We start from the raw sequence: 23,147 nt of genomic DNA, 5'->3' as shown, positions 1-23,147 counted from the left end.
TGGTTGGTTCGGGATTTGGAAGAGTTTGGGTTGAAATCGGAACCTTTGGTTCCTTAAGGTTGGCTTCGAAGGCCAAGTTTGACTTCGGTCAACATTTTGAGTAAACGACCTCAGAATCAGAATTTGATGGCTCCAATAGGTTCGTATGATAATTTCGGACTTGGACATATGCCCGGATTGGATTTTAGATGACCCGTGAACGTTTTGGCGCCTAATAGTGAAAGTTGATTCCTTAAGGATTTTGAAGTTCTTTAAATTTGGGTTGGAGCGGGTTTTTGTGTTATTGAGGTCCAAATGGGATTCCGAGACCAAGAATAGTTCCATAATGTCATTTAATACTTGCACGCAAAATTTGGTGTCAATCCGAGTAGTATAAGTGTATTTCGTTACATTGCAAGTAGATTAATGTACTTGAAGTTCATAAGTTTGATCCAATTGGTTTAATGGTGTGATTCTTAGATTTAGCATTATTTCGGGCGTTCAGAGGGTTCGAGCGAGTCCGTTTGATAATATGAGAAGAAGCTGAAGCTCCAGGCATCTGTCATAACCGCACTTGCAGTTGGCCAGCCGCAGGTGCAAGACCGCAGAAGCGACTAAGCCGTCACAGATACGGCCATGGGTGGCCAACCTAGAAACCGCAGAAGCGACCTCTTTTCCACAGAAGTGGTTGGCTTCTCGCAGATACGGCCCAGCTGGCCCAGTGGAGTTCAGCAGAAGCGGACCTTTTTTCCGCAGATGCGGAAATCACTAAAGGCAGTGACCTTCATTTATTTTGGGATTTAGACATTTTGGCTCATTTTTCACTCCATTGTAGACGATTTTTGAGCTTCTTGAGAGGGGTTCTTCACCAAGCTTTTGAAGGTAAGAAATTCCTACTATATGTGAGTTAAATACTTGGATTTTGGTAGATTATCACGTATAGATTAGTGAAAAATCATGGGACTATTGTAAAACCTAGGATTTTGGTAAAAACAAAATTTAACCACAAAATTCGTTATGGAATAAAGTAAAAATCATATATTCTTGATCCTTAGGTTATGGGTAACAACTTCCTTCAAAAATTTCCGGAATCCAGGCTCGTGGGCATGTGGGTGAATTTTACGAACCTTGCCTTTGGGGTTGGATAATCACTTTAATAGCTAGAATATGAATTTGTAAGCCTATAATGATTGGTTTCTACACTATTTGCATAGTTTCTGATTGTGCAGCTCCGGTTTGAGAGTTTGAATGCGTTCTTGAGTTGGAAGTAGGCTCGAAATGAGGTAAGTCTCTTTTCTAATCTTGTAAGGGGGAAACTTCCCCATAGGTGAACTTCATTAATATATGATTTATTGTGGGGGGCTATGTATGCACGAAGTGACGAGAGTCCGTACGTAGCTACTATTCCTCTTATGTCCGGGTAGCTCTAGGTTTGCATCATGCCTTGTGGACACTATTATTTGCTTATATGTGCTAATGGTATGAAAGAATTTAAGTTGATGGAAATCTAAGGATTTACAGGCTTCAAGTGAATTGTATCCATTTTTTAAAATAGAATTAAAGAACTGTTGTGTCTTAAATGATGAAAATTATGTTTGACCGCGTCACACGTATGATTTGCGAGCGGGGTTATGCTTTTTACCTCGTCACATGTATGATTCGCGAGCGGGGTGAATAGATGCATCTATGGTTCGTGCCGTTCGACCCTCGGCAGTGCACATTTTACTTTTATGGTTAATCGGGCCGAACGTCCTCGGTGGTAGTTGTGTATGATAATGGAACCTGAAGTCTTATAATTCGGATATTTTATTGCTTGAAGGATCACTTATTTTAAATGAGCAAAGTGCCGAGTTTTATTAATTGGGTGAAAGGAGTTTCAGTATTTATTCTTATTTGAATGAGTTTCAGATACTTATTGGGTATATATTTCTATGTACTCATGCTACACTTCTATTCTTGATTGTACAAGCTTTAAGACAGGTGCATCTGGCCATCAGTCCGGTGCATAGAGTGGACTCCTCAGCTTGAGACTTTCTGGTGAGCTGCACTTTTGAGCCGATCTACAACAGTTGGAGTCTTTCTTTTGTCTTTATGTTTGCTGTCTATTCCTTTTCCAGACAGTAGGGTAGTATGGTTATGTATATTCTACTTGATTGCCCATACACTTGTGACACTAGGTCTTCCACACACATTAGCAGAATTATGATGTTTTGGCTTGTCTTCATAATTGAGATTTGCATTGATTTCCTTCATTTAAATATGCTTAAGTTTTTAAACTATAAATTTCTTAAATATATAATGGAAGTTATCACGTACTAACTAAACAAATGAGAATTTACTATTTGATTAATGTTGGCTTGCCTAACAACGGTGTTGGGTACCATCACGACCTAATATGGAATTTGGGTCGTGACAACATGGTATCAGAGCACTAGGTTCACGTAGGTCTCACAAGTTATGGGCAAACCTGGTAGAGTCTTGTGGATCGGCACAGAGACGTCTGTACTTATCTTCGAGAGACTATAGGGTATTAGGAAACTACTTTTTATTCATCTCCTATCGTGCATTGATGGTGTACTAAGTTTCCTTATTCTATTCTCTCACAGATAGTGAGAGCGTGTACGGTGGATGTTCCATACCCGACGGACATTACTTATACTATGTTCGAGACTATGCTGATCCAGCCCTCGAATCACGGAGAACAATTCAGAGGAAGATTCAAGGGATAAACAGAGTTTTTACCCGCAATGTTTATCAACAAAATCAATTTATTCTTTTGTGGTTGTAGCCTATGTTCGCATGTTGAAAATTTATTGCAAATAAATTGGCACGCCTAGTGGGACCAGTTCTACCCTTCATCTCTTCCTCCTATAAATTGAAAACTCCAAGTTTCAAAATTATTTGTTGCGATAGTCGAGTACTTCAAGTCTCGTCTTCAAGTATTGGCAAGCCTACACCCCAATAAACTTTGAAGTAGGGGGAATTTGTAGACATCGAAATTTTAAAGGATCAAGCTAAATCCTAAATTTAAGATACTACAAGACTCTTGAAATTTTAGGAGTCTATCAGAATTTCTTGGAGGTTACTCTACCCTAAACCCTAACGTACACCTATATAAAGGGATACATATTTTCTTGAAGAGGGGTCTCAAAAGTCCCATAAATTCTCGGGATATTCACAAAGGGATCAAGGCATAAAATAATATCGTGATCAATAGATGTTCTTCTTGATAATAAAATACTTCAAGAAGAATATCCATACAATGATCGACTTTCATGGAGATTAAATAATCCAGAGAGGTCTGTATCATCATATGTTCAAGAATATGTTGATCCAGCCCTCGAATCACTGAGAACAAATGTTTTAAAATAAACTCACGAACGAATGTTTTATAAGAGGGAGGATATAACGACCCGACATGTCGTTTTAAGAATTAACACCCTGATCCCCTATTAACTGCATTTCCCGTGCTTGTTTCTGCTATTTTGATTTGCTGGGATGATTCATTGTGAGTTTCGGAGTGTTTTGGGACACTTAGTCCCTCAATGCGAGCTTAAGGTTTAAAATTTGGACCGTAGTCGGAGCAGTATGAAGACGGCCCCGGAATGGAATTCTGTCGATTCTGTTAGCTCCGTTGAGTGATTTCGGGCTTAGGGGAATGTTCGGATTGTGATTTGGAGGTCTGTAGCTTACTTAGGCTTGAAATGCCGAAAGTTGAATTTTTGAAGTTTTCGGATTGTTAGTGAGATTTTGATATCCGGGTCGAAATCCGATTCTCAAAGTTGGTATCGTAGCTCTTGGTTCATAGGAGTCATGAACCACAAGCCGGTTTATTAGAGTCTCTGGATCGGTCCGGAGACGTCTGTACGATCCACGAGAGGCTATGTAACTGTTAGGAAAATTCCACTTCATTTGATTTCCTTATCATGCGAGATTTTTGATATTGAAATTCTAAACTTCTATCTTCTATTATCTCACAGATGGTGAGGACACGTGATACCGGAGATGACTAGGCTCCCCACCCCTTGCTAGAGCCGTTAGAGGTCGGGGCCGGGGTAGAGGCCGAGGATGTGCACGTGGTGTAGCCGGAGCACCTACGCGAGCTGCCACCGAGGAGCCACCAACAGATCTAGCCGGAGCCCGGGCACCCGATACACCTACTGCTACTACTATTCCAGCTCTTCAGGAGAACCTTGCACAATTCGTAAGCATGTACACAACCCTAGCTCAGGTAGTGTTGAATCCCCTTGCTGCAGTCACATCCCAGGCCGGGGGAGGAGCACAGACTCCCGCCGCCCGTACTCCTGAGCAGCGGGTCCAGGTTGATCAGATCTTAGAGGTTATACCGGTACCGCCTGTAGCCCCAGTTCAGCCCGAGGACAGGGCAGCGACTTCCGAGGATGAGCAACATAGGCTTGAAAAGTTCAAGAAGGACAAACCTCCTGTATTCAGTGGTCTAGCATCAGATGATGCTCTAGAATTTCTGGAGGAATGCTACTGTATCATCCGCACTATGGGTATATCAGGGCCGAGTGGAGTTTCTTTCACTGCCTTCCAACTTTGAGGAGCAACCTATCAGTGGTGGCGTACTTTTGAGTTGGACAGTCCAGCTAAGGCAACTTCCGTTACTTGGACTCAGTTTTCAGATATATTCTTGAGAGAGTTTGTCTCGCAGAGCCTTAGGGACGCATGACGCGCCGCGTTTCAGTATTTGCGCCTGGGCATTATGACTGTTTTAGAGTATGTTGTCCATTTCACTGACTTGGATAGACATGCACCAGCCTTGGTTTCTACAGTTCGTGAGAGAGTTCACCGATTTATTAAGGGGATCATTCCCAGCATCAGGTCTAACATGGCTCGGGAGTTGGAGAAGGATATTTCTTATCAGCAGGTGGTGAGCATTGCTGGGAGAGTAGAGGGTATGCATGCTCGGGACATGGAGGAGAGGAAGGACAAGAGGTCTCGTGAGTTGGGCCATTATTCTAGTGCTCGTGCCTCAGCTGCAGTTCGTCATGGTAGGGGTTATATGAGTCACCGTTCATTCAGCTCTTCCAACAGCCAGTGGTATTCCAGTTCCTCCTAGACCTTAAGAGCCTTATTATACACCTCTAGTATCTAGTGCGCCTCCTGCGTGGGGTGCTTTTAGTGGTCAGTCCAGCAGACCTGGCCCAAGCCAGTCACAACCACCACGTCCTCCAAGAGCTTGTTTTGAGTGTGCCGACACATGCCATATGGTGAGGGATTGCCCCAGACTTAGGAGGGGTGTACCTCCACAGACTTCTCAGCCAAAGCGTGCTCCACTAGGTTCTCAAGCCATGATTACAACACCAGTTGCCACCTCGCCTGCCCAGCCAGCTAGAGGTGGAGGTTGAAGAGGTAGAGGTCGCCCTAGAGGGGGAGGCTAGGCCAGATACTATGCCCTTCCTTCCCGTACCAAGGTTGTCACCTCCGATTCTGTCATCACAGGTGTTGTCCTGGTTTGTCATAAAGATGCATCAGTTTTATTCGATCCAGGCTCCACTTATTCTTATGTGTATTCTTATTTTGCCCCGTATTTGGGCGTATCTCGGGATTCATTGAGTTCCCCTATTTATGTTTCTACTCTTGTGGGGATTCCCTTATTATGGACCACATTTATCAGTCGTGTTGGTTGCTTTTAGTGGTTTTGAGACCAGAGTCGATTTATTATTGCTCAGCATGGTAGATTTTGATGTTATCTTGGGCATGGACTGGTTGTCGCCCCATTATATTATTCTTTATTGTCATGCCAAAATCGTGACACTGGCTATGCCAGGTGTTCCTCGAGTTGAGTGGAAGGGTACCTTAAATCACACTCCCAGTAGAGTTATTTCATTCTTTAAGGTTCAACGAATGATTGAGAAGGGGTGTGACGCGTATCTGGCCTATGTGAGTGATTTTAGTATTGATACCCCTACAGTTGATTCAGTCCCAGTAGTACAGGACTTCCCTGATGTGTTTCCAACTGATCTTCCCGGTATGTCGCCCAAAAAAGATATTGATTTCGGCATTGATTTGTTGCCGGGCACTCAACCCATTTCTATTCCTCCGTATCGTATGGCCCATCCTGAGTTGAAGGAGTTGAAGGATCAGTTATAGGAATTGCTTGATAAGGGTTTTAGTCTGCCGAGTGTATCACCTTGGGGTGCTCCTATCTTGTTTGTGAAGAAAAAGGACGGTTCTATGCGTATGTCCATTGATTATCGCTAGTTGAACAAAGTTACAGTGAAGAATCGGTATCCTTTGCCTCATATTGATGATCTGTTTGACCAGTTACAGAGTGCACGATTGTTTTCTAAGATTGACTTGCGTTCATGTTATCATCAGTTGAAGATTCGGGAGTCAGATATCCCAAATACTGCTTTCAGTACTCGGTATGGTCATTACGAGTTCCTTATTATGTCATTTGGGCAAATCAATGCCCCAACAACCTTCATGCATTTGATGCACCATGTGTTCCGGCCATGTCTTGACTCGTTCGTCATTATCTTTATTGATGATATTCTGGTGTACTCCCAGAGTTGGGAAGATCATGAGCAGCACCTGAGGATAGTGCTCCAGACCTTGAAGAAAAGAAATTATATGCAAAGTTCTCGAAATGTGAGTTTTGGTTGGATTTTATGGCATTCTTGGGTCACGTGGTATCGAGTGAGGGGATAAAGGTGGATCTGAAGAAAGTGGAAGCAGTGCTGGGGATAAAGGTGAAACCTGCCAAGAAAGTGGAAGCAATGCTGATCATCATCGCAGTTTTCTTGGCTTGGCGGGTTATTACCGTCGATTCGTTAAGGAATTTTCATCTATTGCAGCATCTATGACCAGGTTGACCCAGAAGGGTGCTCCGTTCTAGTGGATGAAAGAGTGTGAGGTGAGCTTCTATAAGCTCAAGACAACTTTGACTACAACCCCAGTTTTGATATTGCCTACAGGTTCGGGGTCTTATACTCTCTATTGTGATGCCTAGAGGATTGGCCTTGGAGCGGTATTGATGAAGAATGGTAGGGTGATTGCCTATGCGTCCAGACAGTTGAAGGTATATGAGAAGAATTATCTTGTCCATGATCTCGAGTTGGCTGCTATTGTTCATGCCTTGAAGATCTTGCGTTATTATTTGTACGGTGTTCCTTGTGAGATTTATACTGATCACCAGAGTTTGCAGCATCTGTTAAAGCAGAAGGATCTTAATTTGCACTAGAGGAGGTGGTTAGAGCTGCTAAAGGACTATGATATCACTATCTTATATCACCCGGACAAGGCCAATATGGTTGCCGATGCTTTGAGTCATTGGGCAGAGAATTTAGGGAGTTTGGCTTATTTACCAGCAGCGGAGATGCCCATGACGATGGATGTTCAGACCTTAACCAGCCAGTTTGTGAGATTGGATCTTTCGGATCCCAATCGGGTTCTAGCTTGTGTGATTTCTCGGTCTTCCTTGTTCGATCATATTCGAGAGCGTTAGTATGATGACCCTCATTTGTTTGTCCTCGAGGACAAGGTTCTGCGTGGTGATGCCAGATATGTGACCCTTGGTGATGACGGGGTATTAAGGATGTAGGGTCGGGTCTGTGTACCCAATGTTGATCGGCTTCGGGAGTTGATTCTAGAGGAGACCCACAGTTCGCGGTATTCCATCCATCCGGGTGCCGCGAAAATGTATCAGGATTTGAGATAGCACTATTGGTGGAGGTAGATGAAGAAAGATATAGTCGGGTATGTAGCTCGGTGCCTCAATTGTCAGCAGGTAAAGTATGAGCACCAGAGATCAGGTGGGTTGCTTTAGCAGATAGAGATTTCGGAGTGAAAGTGGGAGCAGATCACCATGGACTTCGTAGTTGGACTCCCACGAACTTTGAAGAAGTTCGATGCCATTTGGGTGATTGTAGATTGGCTGACCAAGTCCGCGCACTTCATTCCTGTGTGTACTACTTATTCTTTGGAGCGGTTGGCAGAGATTTATATTTCAGGAGATCCCCCTGCACTTTTACGCTTGGGACTACGAGACGACACCCGGGAGATTCCCCTGTATTGGGTATTTACTTTGGGACTACGGATTGGTATTCCGTGATTTTCTCCTGCATATTTATAATTTGGGCTACGAAACGATATCCCGGGAGATCCTCTGTGCCTTTATATTTGGGACTACGGGATGATATCCCGGGAGATCCCTTGTTGCTATCTCTGTGTACTGAGCATATTCTGTCTGTAATTTTACTCTTTATCAACTATTAATATCTTTAATTATAATGTCGTACTTCATACCGTCTTACCTCGTTTATATATATATATATATATATATATATATATAACCAATAGCGCCCTGACCTTCCTCGTCACTACTCGACCGAGGTTAGGCTTGACACTTACTGGGTACCACTGTGGTGTACTCATGCCTTTTCCTGCACATATTTTTCGTGTGCAAATCCAGGTTCTTTAGCTCAGCCATACGATTAGTGAGGCGAGGCGATCTTCAGAGACTTCAAGGTATATCTGCCGCGTCCGCAGACCGAGAAGTCCCTCTCTATTTTCTCTTTTAGCTATAGACTTTCTGCACTTTCTTTTGATTAGACATTCTGGAATTAGAACGCTATGTAGTATCTACAGCTTGCGATTTCATGACTCATATGAACCTAGAGCTTAGATACCAACTTTGGGAATCAGATTCCGACCCCGTTATCAAAATCTCACTAACGACCCGAAAACCTCAAAAATTCAATTTTCGGCATTTCAAGCCTAAATAAGCGGACCTCCAAATCACAATCCGAACACGCCCCTAAGCCCGAAATCACTCAATGGAACTAACGGAATCGACGGAATTCCATTCCGGGGCCGTCTTCACACTGCTCCAACTACGGTCCAAATTCTAAAGCTTAAGCTCTCATTAAGGGACTATGTTTCCCAAAACACTCCGAAACTCACAACGAATCATCACGGCAAATCAAAATAGAAGAAAAAAATACGGTGAAGACAGTTAATAGGGGATCAGGGCATTAAATTACCAACTGTGAAAAGTTTTTACACCACTATTGGCTAACAATATTTTTTTTAATAAAGTAAATGTTATGATTCAAGTAAATTCAAACTTGAAAGATCTAAAATTATACTACTGACAGTATGAGTTTCAATTTGAAACAGATGAAGCAAGTTTTTAATATTTGGAGAGGTATTTCTACTATTGAAAAAAAAAATTAATGATGCAGGTTTAGTAGCATTCAATGAACACAACTTTTGAGCTTAAGGGAACATAGTAACATTTGTACAGATCTTGTATATATCTATAAATATTGGACTATAAACACATTTATAATTGTATATTATAACTTGAAATTATTATATAAATTTATAAACTTTAAATTTTGGATTCGTTTCTAATAACGTCGTTCTCGACTTTCTTGCAAACAATATCTGTAATAGAGTGTAGGTCCTGTACTAGGATCTAAAGATGGTAAACTTCTTGTTGGAAAACTAATTTAAAGTTATAGTACGATACCTTAATTGTTTAGGATTTGGTTTATTTAATTTATGTCTAAATTGGATTTGTAGTCAGAATTAATATAAGAATAGATTTTCCCATTTCTTGTTAAAATAGGTTTCATGCTATTATAAATAGGGGTATCGATAGATTATTTTAAGTGTGGAAATTTGTGAAAATTATAGAGAGCTTTCGTATATTAATAATAAAATATTTTCCTCACTTCTAATTTAGCATCCTTATATGCTAAATATTTAGGAGTCACAATTATAAACTTTTTTTAACTTGATCAAAATTTTGTTATTTTATTCCTAATACCTAAAATACATACCTATTTTTTCAAAATAAAACCGACTTGTCTCATGATCTTTAAAACCTAAAACTTCAATCTCACAATATTCTGCAGATTTGCCTTGCCATGTATTTGGGGAAGATATGTCTTCAACAAGTATTAAAAGAGGCAGAAGCCGAGAAGATATAATCAGCAACTTGCCAACTGATGTAATATACTGTATTCTAGGGAAAATGCCTATTCGTGATATTATAAGAACGAATGTTCTATCAAAGAAGTGGAGATTTTACTACTTAAACATTCCGGAGTTAGTTTTTGATGAAGAATTCTGCAAAGAACTTAAAGACATTGCAAGAAAGAAATCTCGTGTATATCAATTTGATGAATACCGTGAATATATGAATCAATTTGATAAAATTGTCACCAAGTCTCTTATGCTTCATCTTGGTCGAATAGAGAGATTTAAAGTTTGTATTCCTGATTTCAAGTCAGGTAGGAGGGTTCTTGATGTTCTTGATGTGAACAAATGGATATTATACTTGTTTTCAAAGAACATCAAGAAACTAACCTTAAAACACAAGGACAAACACACTGAACATCTTAGATTACCTCCTTATTTCTTTTCTTGTTTGGACTTGATGTACTTGAAGCTCCAAAATTTTGTTCTTTCTCCACCACCTGATTTTAAAGGTTTCCATAATATCGAGCAATTGACACTTATTGAGGTTGATCTTCCAAATATCTGTTTTGAAAGTATTCTTTTCGGTTGTCCTATTCTTGAAAGGCTGGAGTTGCATTGGTGCTCTGGTATTCATCATTTTAATATCAGCGGTTCTAATCTCAAGAGGTTGCATATCAAGGATGATGATGAGTTTGAATCTATCTGCTTAGCAGACGCTCCAAACTTGACTCAAGCTTTTGCAGTTCTTGGCTGATGGATCAGATGTAATACCAACGAGGCTTCCCTTTAATCTTAATTGTGCCATATGTCTTTACCTATCTCATCTTAATCTTGACGAATCAGATGAGGCCTCGTGCGTCCTTTGCTTGATAAGAAGCTCCCCATATTTACAGTATATGCAAATCCAGATGGATAATTCTGATGATGAAGAGTTTCATGTACTAGATGAAATGAAACGTTTCTCACATGAGACATTTAATCACCTCAAGGAAGTTAAACTAGTGAACATTACAGGAACAAGGCCTCAAATGAAGCTTATCGAGCTTCTATTAGCCAAGTCTCCGGCACTAGAGAGATTCTAATTGAGCCTAGGCCAGGAAATGAACCTCTTGATATAGTAGTTGAAATACTCGCTGAGCTAACAAAATTTCAGCGTGCATCACCTAAAGCAGTAGTTGTTTATGACTATGATAAGCATCGATGGTACGGTCATTATACTTTATATAGTAGTTGTTTGCCTCGCAGTCAGAAGTCTATCAAGAATTTAAACTTTATGGGTTCAACTTTTATGTTTTTTAGTATTGAACCTAGTATATTCTTAAAGTTATAAGTTCATATAAAAAAAATTACTTAGTCCAATAAGTTGTAATTAGTACATTATGCTATATTTTGTTTAAGATGCAGTTAAACAACTCTTTTGGGTTTTGATTAAAAAGGTTTTAGCAATTTGAAAATAAGTTTAAATTTAATTCCTTGACTACGTAAAGACATATTTACACAGATTAATCTAAAAATTGCACGGGGTGCCCTATTTGGTCACCCCATTTAACCTATACCTATTTTTTTAAAAGTTTTTTAACTTGTACCCACTTTTTAAATAACTTCAGCCCCCTTTCTCCTTCTTCTCCTTCTCCTTCTCCTTCTCCTTCTCCTTCTCCTCCTTTTTCTTTTGCTGTTGGTGCTTCTATGAAACTTCATTTTAGGGGATAATTGCCATAAGTATATTTATCAGATTATTTAAAAATAAATTATAAATAATTACGTAAGTTAGTAGACAATAATTTGTGAATATTTTCACGTAATTCTGTTCTTTTCACGTTTATTGTTTCCAAAATTTATGATTATGATACTGTTGGCAATCTGATTATTTTATAGTAGTAATACACTATGAAAGAATAAGATGATTATTTTTCTAGTATGTTAGAAAGCTTTTTCAAAAACTTTAGCTTATATAGTGCTGAAGTTTTTACAAATGAACTAAATAACTTCAGTATCTTCCGCTGAAATTTTTGAAAAAACTTTATGACAAAACTAATGAATCTAAAACAAAAGAACTTCAGCTTATATAGTACTGAAGTTTTACAAATGAACTAAATAACTTCAGCATTTTCTGCTGAAGTTTTTGAAAAAGCTTATCCAGGACAAAAAAACTTCAGCTTATTAAGTGTCGAAGTTTTTACAATTGAAGTAAATAACTTCAGCATCTTCCACTGAAGTTTTTGAAAATGCTTTATGACAAAACTAATGAATCCAGGACAAAAACACTTAAGCTATTTTAGTGCTGAAGTTTTTACAAATGAACTAAATAAATTCAGCATCTTATCTAGGACAAAAAAACTTCAGCGTATTACTTTTGCTACTTCAGACCCGTCTACTAGAATGCTGAAGGAGCCTATAGATGGAGACCCTACAGAGCCCGTAAACTTTCGATTTAGACATAATTTGCGTGATTGCCTTTGTTACTTCAGCCCCGTATGCTGAAGTTACGCGAAAAAGTAAGTACGCTTGCAATTTTTTTTATTTTATAAAACGAACAGTAGTTAAAACGTGACCCAAAAAACAGGTATAGATGCAAATCCCCCGAATTAACCAATTACAAATAAATGTCTACACAACGAATTATCAATTTAAAGAGTGGGTAACCTGTTTGAGTCAGTCAAATTACACTCTTGCCAAAGTTTTTATACCACTAGTGGATTAAAATGTAATTCTTATAAATTATAGATATTATAATTTAAGTAAATTCAAACTGAAAGATTTAAAATTATGATAATCAAGCATTTCCTCACATTCTATTAGTATTTCACTCAGTCTCGATTCCCACCTATTGCTTCTTTCACTCAATTCTAACTATAGTAAAATTAGTGTAATCTTTACTGTATAATTATAGTTTGGTAAAAACTTTATTATATACCCATTGGTGCACTTTGACTTTGAAAACTCATTTTGGAAGAGGCTTAATCACCATTAGTAGATGATAGAAACTTAAAATCAATACTGAAAATAGATAGAATGAAAGAACTAGTTGAAATAGCCGCTCATCACAATTGCTTAAATTAAAAATAGTCGGAGAATGTATAATATATTTATTGACCATGTATAATATATGTATAATCATATATAAACAGTATATAATCTTTATATATGTGTGATGACCCAAAAGGTCATATTATATTTTAGAACTTGATTTTGCGCTCTTAAGCCTTAAAATTTTCATTTTTATCCTCCTCGATTTGTGTGAGCAGTCCGGACATGTTTTCGGAAAGCTTTTATATTGAAAGTTTATAAAAATAAGAATTTTTGCCTTAAAAGTTGATCTTAGTTGACTTCGGTCAACGTTTTGGGTAAACGAATTCGGACCCATATTTTGACGGTCCTGGTTGGTCCGTAATAAAATATGGGACCTGAGTGTATGTCACGACCCAATTCCCCGAATCCGATCGTGATGGCGCCTCTCGTGAAGATAAGGCCAGCCAGACCAAAACAGACCACCTCTTTTAAAAGTTAAATACCATAAGTAGTTATAAAACGTGATATAATAACCATAATTTGCGGAATTAACGATAATAACAGTAGAAACCATCCCGACAGAACCCAAATCGGGGTGTCACAAGTCATGAGCTACTGTAGAATCTGCTATAGGTCTACAAAGTACGGAATCCGATACAACAGTGTGAAGAAAACATAAATGATAGAGGACAAGAGAGACAAGGGGTTGCGGACGTCAACAGCTACCTCGTAACTCCAAATCACTGCCTAGCCTGGAAGGAATCAGCTCTCAGGTGCGGACTCTGCTATGCCTGAATCTGCACACACAGTGCAGGGAGTAATGTGAGTACTCCGACTCAGTGAGTAATAATAATAAATAAAGTCTGAAGGCAAGAAATCACGTAAAAACACAAGGCACTCCATACTGAAGCAGTAAAATCATTTTAAACAGTAAAGCAGTGAGAAATCAAGTGAAAATCCCTTTTTCCAACAAGTAAAGCAAGTAGTTTACAAGTGAGCAACAAAAATTATAGAAATGTAAACAGCCCCTCGGACAAAACATGTAAAACAAACCGCCCCTCGGGCATAATATCAACAGAACCAGCCCCTCGGGCTCAATATCAGAACAGCGCCAACCCCTCGGGCTCAATATCAGAACAGTAACAGCCCCTGGGGCTTACTCTCAGAATAGTATCAGACCCTCGGGCTACCTCACAATCACTCATATCAGCCCCTCGGGCATAGTATCGATTTCTCAGAACAATGGGTACCCCCGCTCACTGTGGGTGTGCAGACTCCGGAGGGGCCCCTTACGGCCCAAGAGCTATATCAAGCCACCTCGTGGCATCATCACTCGGCACTCGGCCTCACATCACTCAAGCCACCTCGTGGTATCACTCGACACTCGGCCTCTTAGGGCCTCGACCTCATATGACTCAGCATATCCTCACATATGGCCCTCGGCCTCACTCAGTCCAAAAATCATCACAAGCCCCTTGGGCATTAGTAAAACAGTAGTTCTTAGCCCAAAACATGATGTAGAAATATCATTTAAGTTTCAAATTTGAGTAAAAGTGGCTGAGTTTGTAAAACAGTAGATATCAACAGGACTGAGTTCAAATAATAAGTCAAGCAGTAAGGAAACAGTGATAAAAATCCCCGAAGGGTTCAAATAGTTAGCACAAAGCCCAAATATGGCAATCAGCCCAAATCACGATGATAACAAATGAATTTCAGTCAAATACGTGGTAAAATCATCAATCGGGATGGACCAAGTCACAATCCCCAGTAGTAAAAGACCCCACGCTTATCATCCAGCGCGTGTCTCACCTTAATATAGCACTACGATGTGCAAATCCGGGGTTTCAAACCCTCAGAACATCATTTACAATCATTACTCACCTCGAACCGGCTAATTCTATAGCTCGCGACGCCTTTGCTCCTCGAATTGGCCTCCGAATGCTTCAAATCTAGCTGAAATCAGTACAAAACCATCAAAATGTGCTAAGGGAACAAAGCCCACTCGAAAATAATCAATTACCACAAAATTCCCGAAATTGGTCAAACCCGAGCCCCGGTCCCACATCTCGGAATTTGACTAAATATACAAAACTAGAATCCTTATACTTTCACGAGTCTAATCATATGAAAATTATCCAATTCCGATACTATTTGGTCCTTCAAATCATCATTTTACATTTTTGAAAGATTTTAGAATTTCTTCCCAAATTCCATTCCAAATCATGGATTAAATGATGAATTCAATGATAGATTCATGTGCTCTAGCCAAAATCTGAGCTAGAATCACTTACCCGATGAATGTCTTGAAAAACCTTCAAAGAATTGCCAAAATCCGAGCTCTCTAGGTCCAAATATCAAATAAAACCTAAAATCTCATATTTATAGAGTACCCCTTAGGTTTCATCCTTCGCGGGCCGCACCAAATCGGCCGCGGTCCGCACAAGCCAGTGCGGTCCGTGCAAAAACAACCGCGGCCGCACAGGCCTTCCTCTGCAGTGACAAACTTTAGCATTTTCGCCATAAATTTCGCTACAAATATCCAAATTGTGACATCCTTATATTTCTGGATACTAGACACGAAGGGCTACAACTTTTGTTTTTGAATCACCTCAAAATTCCTTGTAGATCAAAAGATATGATCTTCCGAAGTTGGACCAGCGGGAAGGTTCTTCACCGCGGCCGAGCCCGCTTTTGTGCGGTCCGCGCGACACCTACGGCGCCCGCGCCCGCTTTTGTGTGGTCCGCATAGCACTCACCGTGGGCGCACCTATTTTTGTGCGGACCGCGTGGGTGAGTTCCGGGGCCTGCAACCCTTCTGGACCTGCTACGAATATGATTTTCGCGCTAAAACATCCCGGAACCTACCCGGAACTCCCGGAACTTCAAACCAATTGTACCAACACATCCCATGACATCGTTCAAACTTGCTCAAAACTTCGGAATGCTCACAACAACATCAAATTACCAATTTAACATAGGATTCAAGCCTAAGAACTCCAAGAACTCTTAAATTATGATTTCGCTCAAAAAGTCCATAAAATCTCGTCCAAATGACCTGAAATTTTGCATACACATCCCAAATGATACAACGAAGCTACTGCAACTCTCGGAATTTCATTCCGACCTTTATATCAAAATCTCACCTATCAACCGGAAAACGCCGAAATCTCAATTTCGCCAATCCAAGCCTAAACTTTCCACGGACTTCCAAAATGCATTCCAGTCACGCTCCTAAGTCCCAAATCACCTAACGGAGTTAACCAAATCATTAAAGTTCCATTCCGAGATCAAATACACATAAGTCAAATTTTGGTCAAAACTTTCAAATTTTAAGCTTTCAACTGAGACTGTTCTTCCAAATTCATTCTGATTAACCTGAAACCCAACACCAACGATTTAAATAAGTCATAATACACCACACGGGGCAAGTCATGCCCGAGAACTGGCGAGCGAAAATGCAAAAGCTCAAAGCGACCGGTCGGGTCGTTACATCCTCCCCCACTTAAACATACGTTCGTCCTCGAACGTGTCCAGAGTTGTTCTAAAAGCCATCAAATTGCCATGTATCCTCACTATGCATATACCCGGGGGGGGGGGGTGATCCCATGTCACCCTATCTCCCATAGGGCCGATAACACACAGTAACTGAAATTTCACAACCCAATCTAACCCATAAGCCTTAGAACCACATTTCCACTTCTGAAATCATTCACAAGATCAGAATCTCACATCTATATTTAGAATAAGCCTGAACCAGTTGTAATCATCCATACTTGCAATCTCAGGTGCAATCACTTGATATACCACATAACTCAAACACTTGCAGCGATAACTTATAATCACAGCAGCTGCACATAACAAATGAATACCAATAGAAAACCTCTTAATAACTAAAGTCTCATTCCAACACTTCCATATACTGGCAATGATAAATTAAGCACGCAATAAACCATAACCTTTTCTCAGATCAGCCATCCATAAGGCTACTTCTCCTTTGGCAAGGACCATAGCAAATTTCTGAACCGAACCTCGATATTTATCCATCAAACATGCTGAAATCGAATCCGATTGTATTCATTACAGACCCCAACGATCTCATCTAATCCAACACAATTACTCTGGTAACATGACACATCAAGACAGGCTAAAGCCATAACTTGCGCAGTCCGCGCACCAATAAGCAACAATCCGAACATACTCACACCATGAAACTGACTCAAATGAAAGGATTGTACCCCAAGCTCACCAGTACCATCACAACACATGGCTGAGAACCAGTTTCACATCATAGAAATAGAACACACGAATCTAACCTGCCAGGTCATTTTCCCACATAGCTTCGCTGCAATGCGCGATCCTATCCAAACACTGCTCCGCATAAAACACCTCAAGTTACTATGCTCGAAATCGACAACCACGCTCAATTGATGTCTGGAACCAAAGCAAATCATTACACCCACGGTGAAACAAATGACATACACCACGCAAACTCGATAGGACATAACCGATACGCCATTCACCGAGCAACTCCCAATTATTCTTAGCGCTCGACTTCCATTATGAAACACCGATAGAACCGCACCATAGGTGCATATAACCAACAGATCGTATCGTCTCACAACACAGAAAGGCAACACATAGATCCCCCTAATTGCTAATAGCTCAAAACAACCGAAGCAACACATCCTTTGTCAACAGCAACTCGTAGTCAACAAAACCGTCTCGATGCCGGGCACACATCCCATATAGGTATACCAATGGACCATACATCAACTCCAGTTACATACAACAGATAAATAATCCTTCGAAGGTCCACAATGACTGAATCATAGCACATACTAATATCTGACTAACTTACCCACATTTTGCCATCCACAACCACAAGCTAACTTGTATATGAGAACTCCTAGTCTCCAAGTCCATAAAACACATGAATTACCATATCTGATCCCAATTCTGCCACTCTCATATATAACTCACCTCTAGTACCCAATCACCCCACGGGAGATACTCTAAGATTCTTCGGTGCTGCCAAGCAAACCCGAATATCAACAGCTAACCTGACGAGAAGTGTTGCAATACTACCGAAGTACCATCAACTCAATCACATTGACTCTTTTTGGAACATATACCCTCGTTAAATCACCTCAATTCGCATTACCATTTCCTTAATCATCTGGAGATCCCTTCTTAAATCATCTGAAGTTCATTTCTCTAATTATCTGAAACTGCCCGCGCTGCATAAGAATTTATGACCTTCCATTCAAATCTGAATCGTGAACTTACACATGCAAATTTCAGTCTTACCCAACATACCATGTCACACCTCCTTTTTGCGCGCCCGCCCCGAAGGGTTAAATGCGCGAGGGAGTTTTTCCAATTTAAGTGACAATATTCGAAATGAGATTATTTATTTAATTCAGAGTCGCCACTTGGGAAAGGTTTGGCTTTTGGTGTCCCAAGTCACCGGTTTATCTTGAATCCCAAATCGAGGAAAATATTCGACTTTTCCAAATGAAGTCCGCGAACCAGAAATTCTAAGTAAGGAATTCTGTTGACCCGAGGGAAGGTGTTAGGCACCCTCGGATCCCGTGGTTCTAGCACGGTCGCTTAAATTGTTATAATGGCTAAATATCTGATTTAAATACATGTTATGACTTACGTGCTTTTATTAAGTTTAAACCACTTTTATTATCATTTATTTTATAGAATTACAACGTCGTAAAAATGCATCTCGAACCACATCGCAATCAATGCACCCGTAGTTGTTAACGTATTTCGACTCCGTTGAGATTTGAATTTGGGTCACATAAATGCGCACCCGAATTTAAGAACGTAATTTAATTAAATCGTGCCTAAAGAGTCTAACGCATTATTATCTTTGGGGAAGGCGGTGAGATTCACTAGACAGTCCATCCCAAACTCTAAGTATCTATTATGGTTAATTGAGGGCCCCGCAATTTGCATTTTTATTTGGCGAGACTCATCTCATTTTTTAGAAGGATATCCTAAAGTGACTACATTTCTATTACGTTTGTCTTTAAAAAATAAAAGAGAAAAATACCAAACTTACTTGTTTAAGCAACTAAACACTAAATCTCTACTATGTGTGGCGAGTCCGAATTTTGCTTGATTGCCTAACTGGTTGTTTATGAGGTGAGAATTATTTCATGCCTTATTTTCAAAGAGTGAATAAGCTTTGTTAATTTGATAAGAGAGATTGCAAGCAACAGATAACTCGTACTAAATTTACATTAAACAAACCTTAAATTTGAACTTTATAATTAACTTATTTAGGTTTGATAAATGAAATCAGCTACTTATTAAGAAAACTACTATTAATTGGATTCGAGAATGCCTATCAGTTTTCCTCGAGAGTCATCGCATTGTTCCGAAACAATGAATCTATATTGAAGCCCATATCGAAACTATGTAGAAACAAATAATCTAACAAAAGGGTTGGCGTACATTATCACCCTGTTAACGTAACGCTGCATGAGAATTAGTTTGGGGTACACTTATCTTGAAGTCAAATGGAACCGAATATAGCAGATTCGATAGTTCAGAGATCTAGGCAAAAATACATACATATGCTTGCTATGATTCTATGTTATGATGTCATAACTGAAACAAAACTAACGGTTGTATGCATTAAAACACATCTGATCTAACAAGCAAATGCTATCCAATTGTTCATCTCAAATTAGAATGTATGTTAATTTATACAGAGTATTTGCAGTTTGCAGTTAAACAAATACAGGCTAACTAACATTCAACCTATTTTGAACACAAGTATTATAAAGTAAACAGACATTCGTTTCTTTATTTCTGCTTCAAACTTCAAACTTTCAACAACATATGGTTTCAGAAGTTGTGTACCTGGAAATGTTTGACAATTGAAGAAAAAGAGAAGTCAGCAGAGTAACAATGGGAGCAACACCAAACAGCAGCAGTAACAACAGGTAACAAACAAGGCAGTGGAAATAGAAACCCCAGATAGACCAAACTTCAGGAAATAAACCAATGCAAACTACAACCAGTGAACTCAGTTTTAACTTGGAAGGATCAGAATCGATTGAACAAGTAGAAGAACAAATGAAATCTAGACAACAATGTGAAGAAAACAGTTCCTGATTTTTCTATCCTTTCTCCCTTGTATCCCCCTGTATATCAAAATCTGTTCCCCTTTTATCAGCTTCAAATCAACCCTTTAACAGCCTGTTCAGACCATCAGAACACCCTCCCATGTGCTACTCCTTTTCAGTTTCCACTCACTATTTAAATAAGAGCACAACCCCATGACATTCCCTTGGCAGGCTTAACTTTTTAGTAATGTTTATTATTTCTGAAACTTAAAGCAGAATATGGGCAGCAGGATGTAGTCTGACAGCATATGCTGTCAAACTATTTAATTCAAAAAACACTTAGGCAGGGCACAGGCTGTGCACAAAATGCACATGTTGTGCACAAGTGCACATGCCTTCCAATTTCAGAACTGTGACTAAACAGAACATTGATTTTTACATTTCTGATTCAAATTAACAATTATAAGCACTAAACTCAGTTCCTAAATGATTCAGGCCATGATTATCAAAAGTAAATCGATTTGTTATTTGTTCAGGCAGCTGAAACTAATTGGCGACACATATCGACTCGACTATATTAATCATAACATGTACAATCGTAGCCAAAATCAGACATTTAACAGTATCGAACGCATGATTTGAATTGTACTGACTAAGCAGAATTGTACTCAAGGAATCAGTTAATCAGTTCAAATTTGAAATTCAACTAATTGCACAGCAAATACATACATACACATTATCAGAACAAGTAGAAAAAGGACTCAATCAAACAACAGAGGTTCAGGCAAGGTGGACATGACACAGTCGGTAAAATTCGAAACACAAACTTCACAACAATATGAACAGCCTTTTAAACAAACATGGACTAACAGAATAAAGAAAAGAAAACAAAACTCACCTTAAATCCCGAAAAATCAAAAACCTTAACTTGGATTCGAACAGACCTTTCTTAAGGCTGAACGGACTTTAATCGAAGTGTTTCTCAGATGAGAAACACTTCGATTAAGGTACATTAGACCTTAATCTCTTGGTTTAAACGAGATACGGACCAGTGACGAGGAACCCTAAGGTTCCAAAGATTAGATCTGGGATTCATGCTTCCCTGGTCAGATTCAGACCAAACCAAGCATGGTTTGGTCACGAGGGGGGTCTGGGGAGTGTCTTGTGTGAAACTGGGGTTAAACGGTGTAAGTCAAGTTCCGACTCGAATCTTCAAACGAAGATTCGAGAAGGTGGGAAGGGATTCGAGTTAAGTAGTTAACAGATCCATATTCATGATGGCAAGGGGGTTCTATGGTGTTAAGGGTGGGGTTACCGGCGTCCATGCCGCCGGCTTTCATGGTGAAGAATACAGGGGCGGCTAGGGTTTTGGAGGGGAAAGGGATGAGGACGAAGGTGACCTAAGGCTGGGGTTCGGATAGGGGGGGGGCAGGGTAAGGTTATGGGTTTATATAGTTAGTGGATAGGTAGATCCTGGCCGTTGGATGAGACGCGATGAAGGGCCAGGATCCTTCAACTAACGGGGAACAGTCTCGTTTCGAGGGTAAAGGGTTGGGGTCAGTCCGGGTGAGACGGGTCGGGTCTGTTAGTGGGTACGGGGTGTGAGATCTTGGCCGTTGGATCAGTTTGGTTTGAATGGTTGAGATGGATCGGCATTGAAACGACGTAGTTTTGGTGTTAAACTACGTCGTTTTGTGGCCTGGGGGTGGGCTGTTCGGACTGGTGGCTTGGGCCGTTCATTTGGGCTTCAGATTTTGAAATGGGCACGGCCCAAATTCATTTAAAACAAATTTTTACCCTCTTTTTCTTTATTTCTAATTTCCTAAATACACAACCTAATTAAATAAAACTAGACACCATCAATTAACACTTAACATATTTATTTCACGCGTATAAAATGTTAAAAGTAGGTAAAATTAAACAAGGCAACGAATCAGGACAAAAGAAATGCGTATTTTTGTGATCTCCCATTTAACAATCGGATTACGGTTCACATTACGCACGACACATACATTTTGTATTTTGTTTTAATAAAAATGGGCAAAAATCATTAATAATTAACAAAGTGCCATGTAAAAATCCAAATTTGTACAGCAGGACCATTTGTTATTATTTTTTAATTCTTTTGGAGCGATTGTCGCGTAAGACAAAAATCACGTGCTCACATACCGTATAAACCGTACCACTCTAGGATAACCGCGAGAAATTCATATCCCTTCCGAGCCACAATACGTACTCAACCAGTCAAGAACTTTCCATTGGTCCTATCTAGAAGAAAATCACTATACATCCCATTCTACGCATGCCCATAGAAAATATACATCTCCAAACCATGGTAAAACTATCAAGAACTCTCCGAGTTTCCTTTGCACAAATCAGACCTGTCAGGACTGAATCCTTCAAATTCAATCAAGCTAAGCAAGTCATCAAGACCTAAGAGCATCGCTGCAAAATACCTGAAAGAACTTATTACCTCGAACACACACCAGGAATTAATCATATCCTTACCACACCGATTCGGTCTACTATCAAGCTACCCCATCTATCTAAATTTCCTTCTAATTCATCTTCAACTTGATATTCTCTATTACTGTAGCACCAAAATTCTTCAACCCAGGCTCACCACACGAGTCCCAAGCATAAAACCATACTGTCTAAGACTCATAAGCCGCTAAATACTCTCTTAAATATTCCCAAAATCACCACATTCGAAATACTTCGCTCTGAAGAACTTCCTGTGGATCTAAATCTGTTACCTCCTGATATTGATACATAGAATCCCACAATTAATAAGGAAAACACCACAAGTCTTGACATCTTCCAAGGAAAACTCAGTTTTTATCCATAAGTACAACTTGAAAGCCTCCAATTATTGCATGTAAAATTTTGAACACCATATGACCATTCTCTAGAGGCATCCACTCTACTCAAACCGCAGCTAGATTGATTAAACGAACCGAAAAACCTGTGCTTCATTTGCACTCTGACACTATAGAATGTGACATCATTCCAATATAACCGAGCAACTTCCTGCTCTATGCACCGAGCATTCGTTACCAACCACAACTCAAGTCATTCCCCGATTCTCGTACACCTATAAAGCATAACATAGCCTTT

General features: G+C 39.8%; 1 protein-coding gene across 1 annotated transcript; it reads left to right on the top strand.

The window, feature by feature from the left end:
- Positions 1-9,898: 9,898 nt before the first annotated feature.
- LOC142172748 (F-box/FBD/LRR-repeat protein At1g13570-like) lies at positions 9,899-10,690 on the top strand. Its single transcript, XM_075236421.1, has one exon. It carries the CDS (start codon positions 9,899-9,901, stop codon positions 10,688-10,690), a length of 792 nt encoding a protein of 263 aa, XP_075092522.1.
- Positions 10,691-23,147: the final 12,457 nt, after the last annotated feature.

This window comes from Nicotiana tabacum, chromosome 18, assembly GCF_000715075.1.
Source record: "Nicotiana tabacum cultivar K326 chromosome 18, ASM71507v2, whole genome shotgun sequence".
In the NCBI taxonomy this organism is placed as follows: Eukaryota; Viridiplantae; Streptophyta; class Magnoliopsida; order Solanales; family Solanaceae; genus Nicotiana; species Nicotiana tabacum.
This window is presented reverse-complemented; position numbering and strand designations above follow the sequence as displayed.

Excerpts from the sequence above, each read along its gene's own strand:
- LOC142172748 (XM_075236421.1), top strand. The coding sequence starts at position 9,899 with ATGTCTTCAACAAGTATTAAAAGAGGCAGAAGCCGAGAAGATATAATC.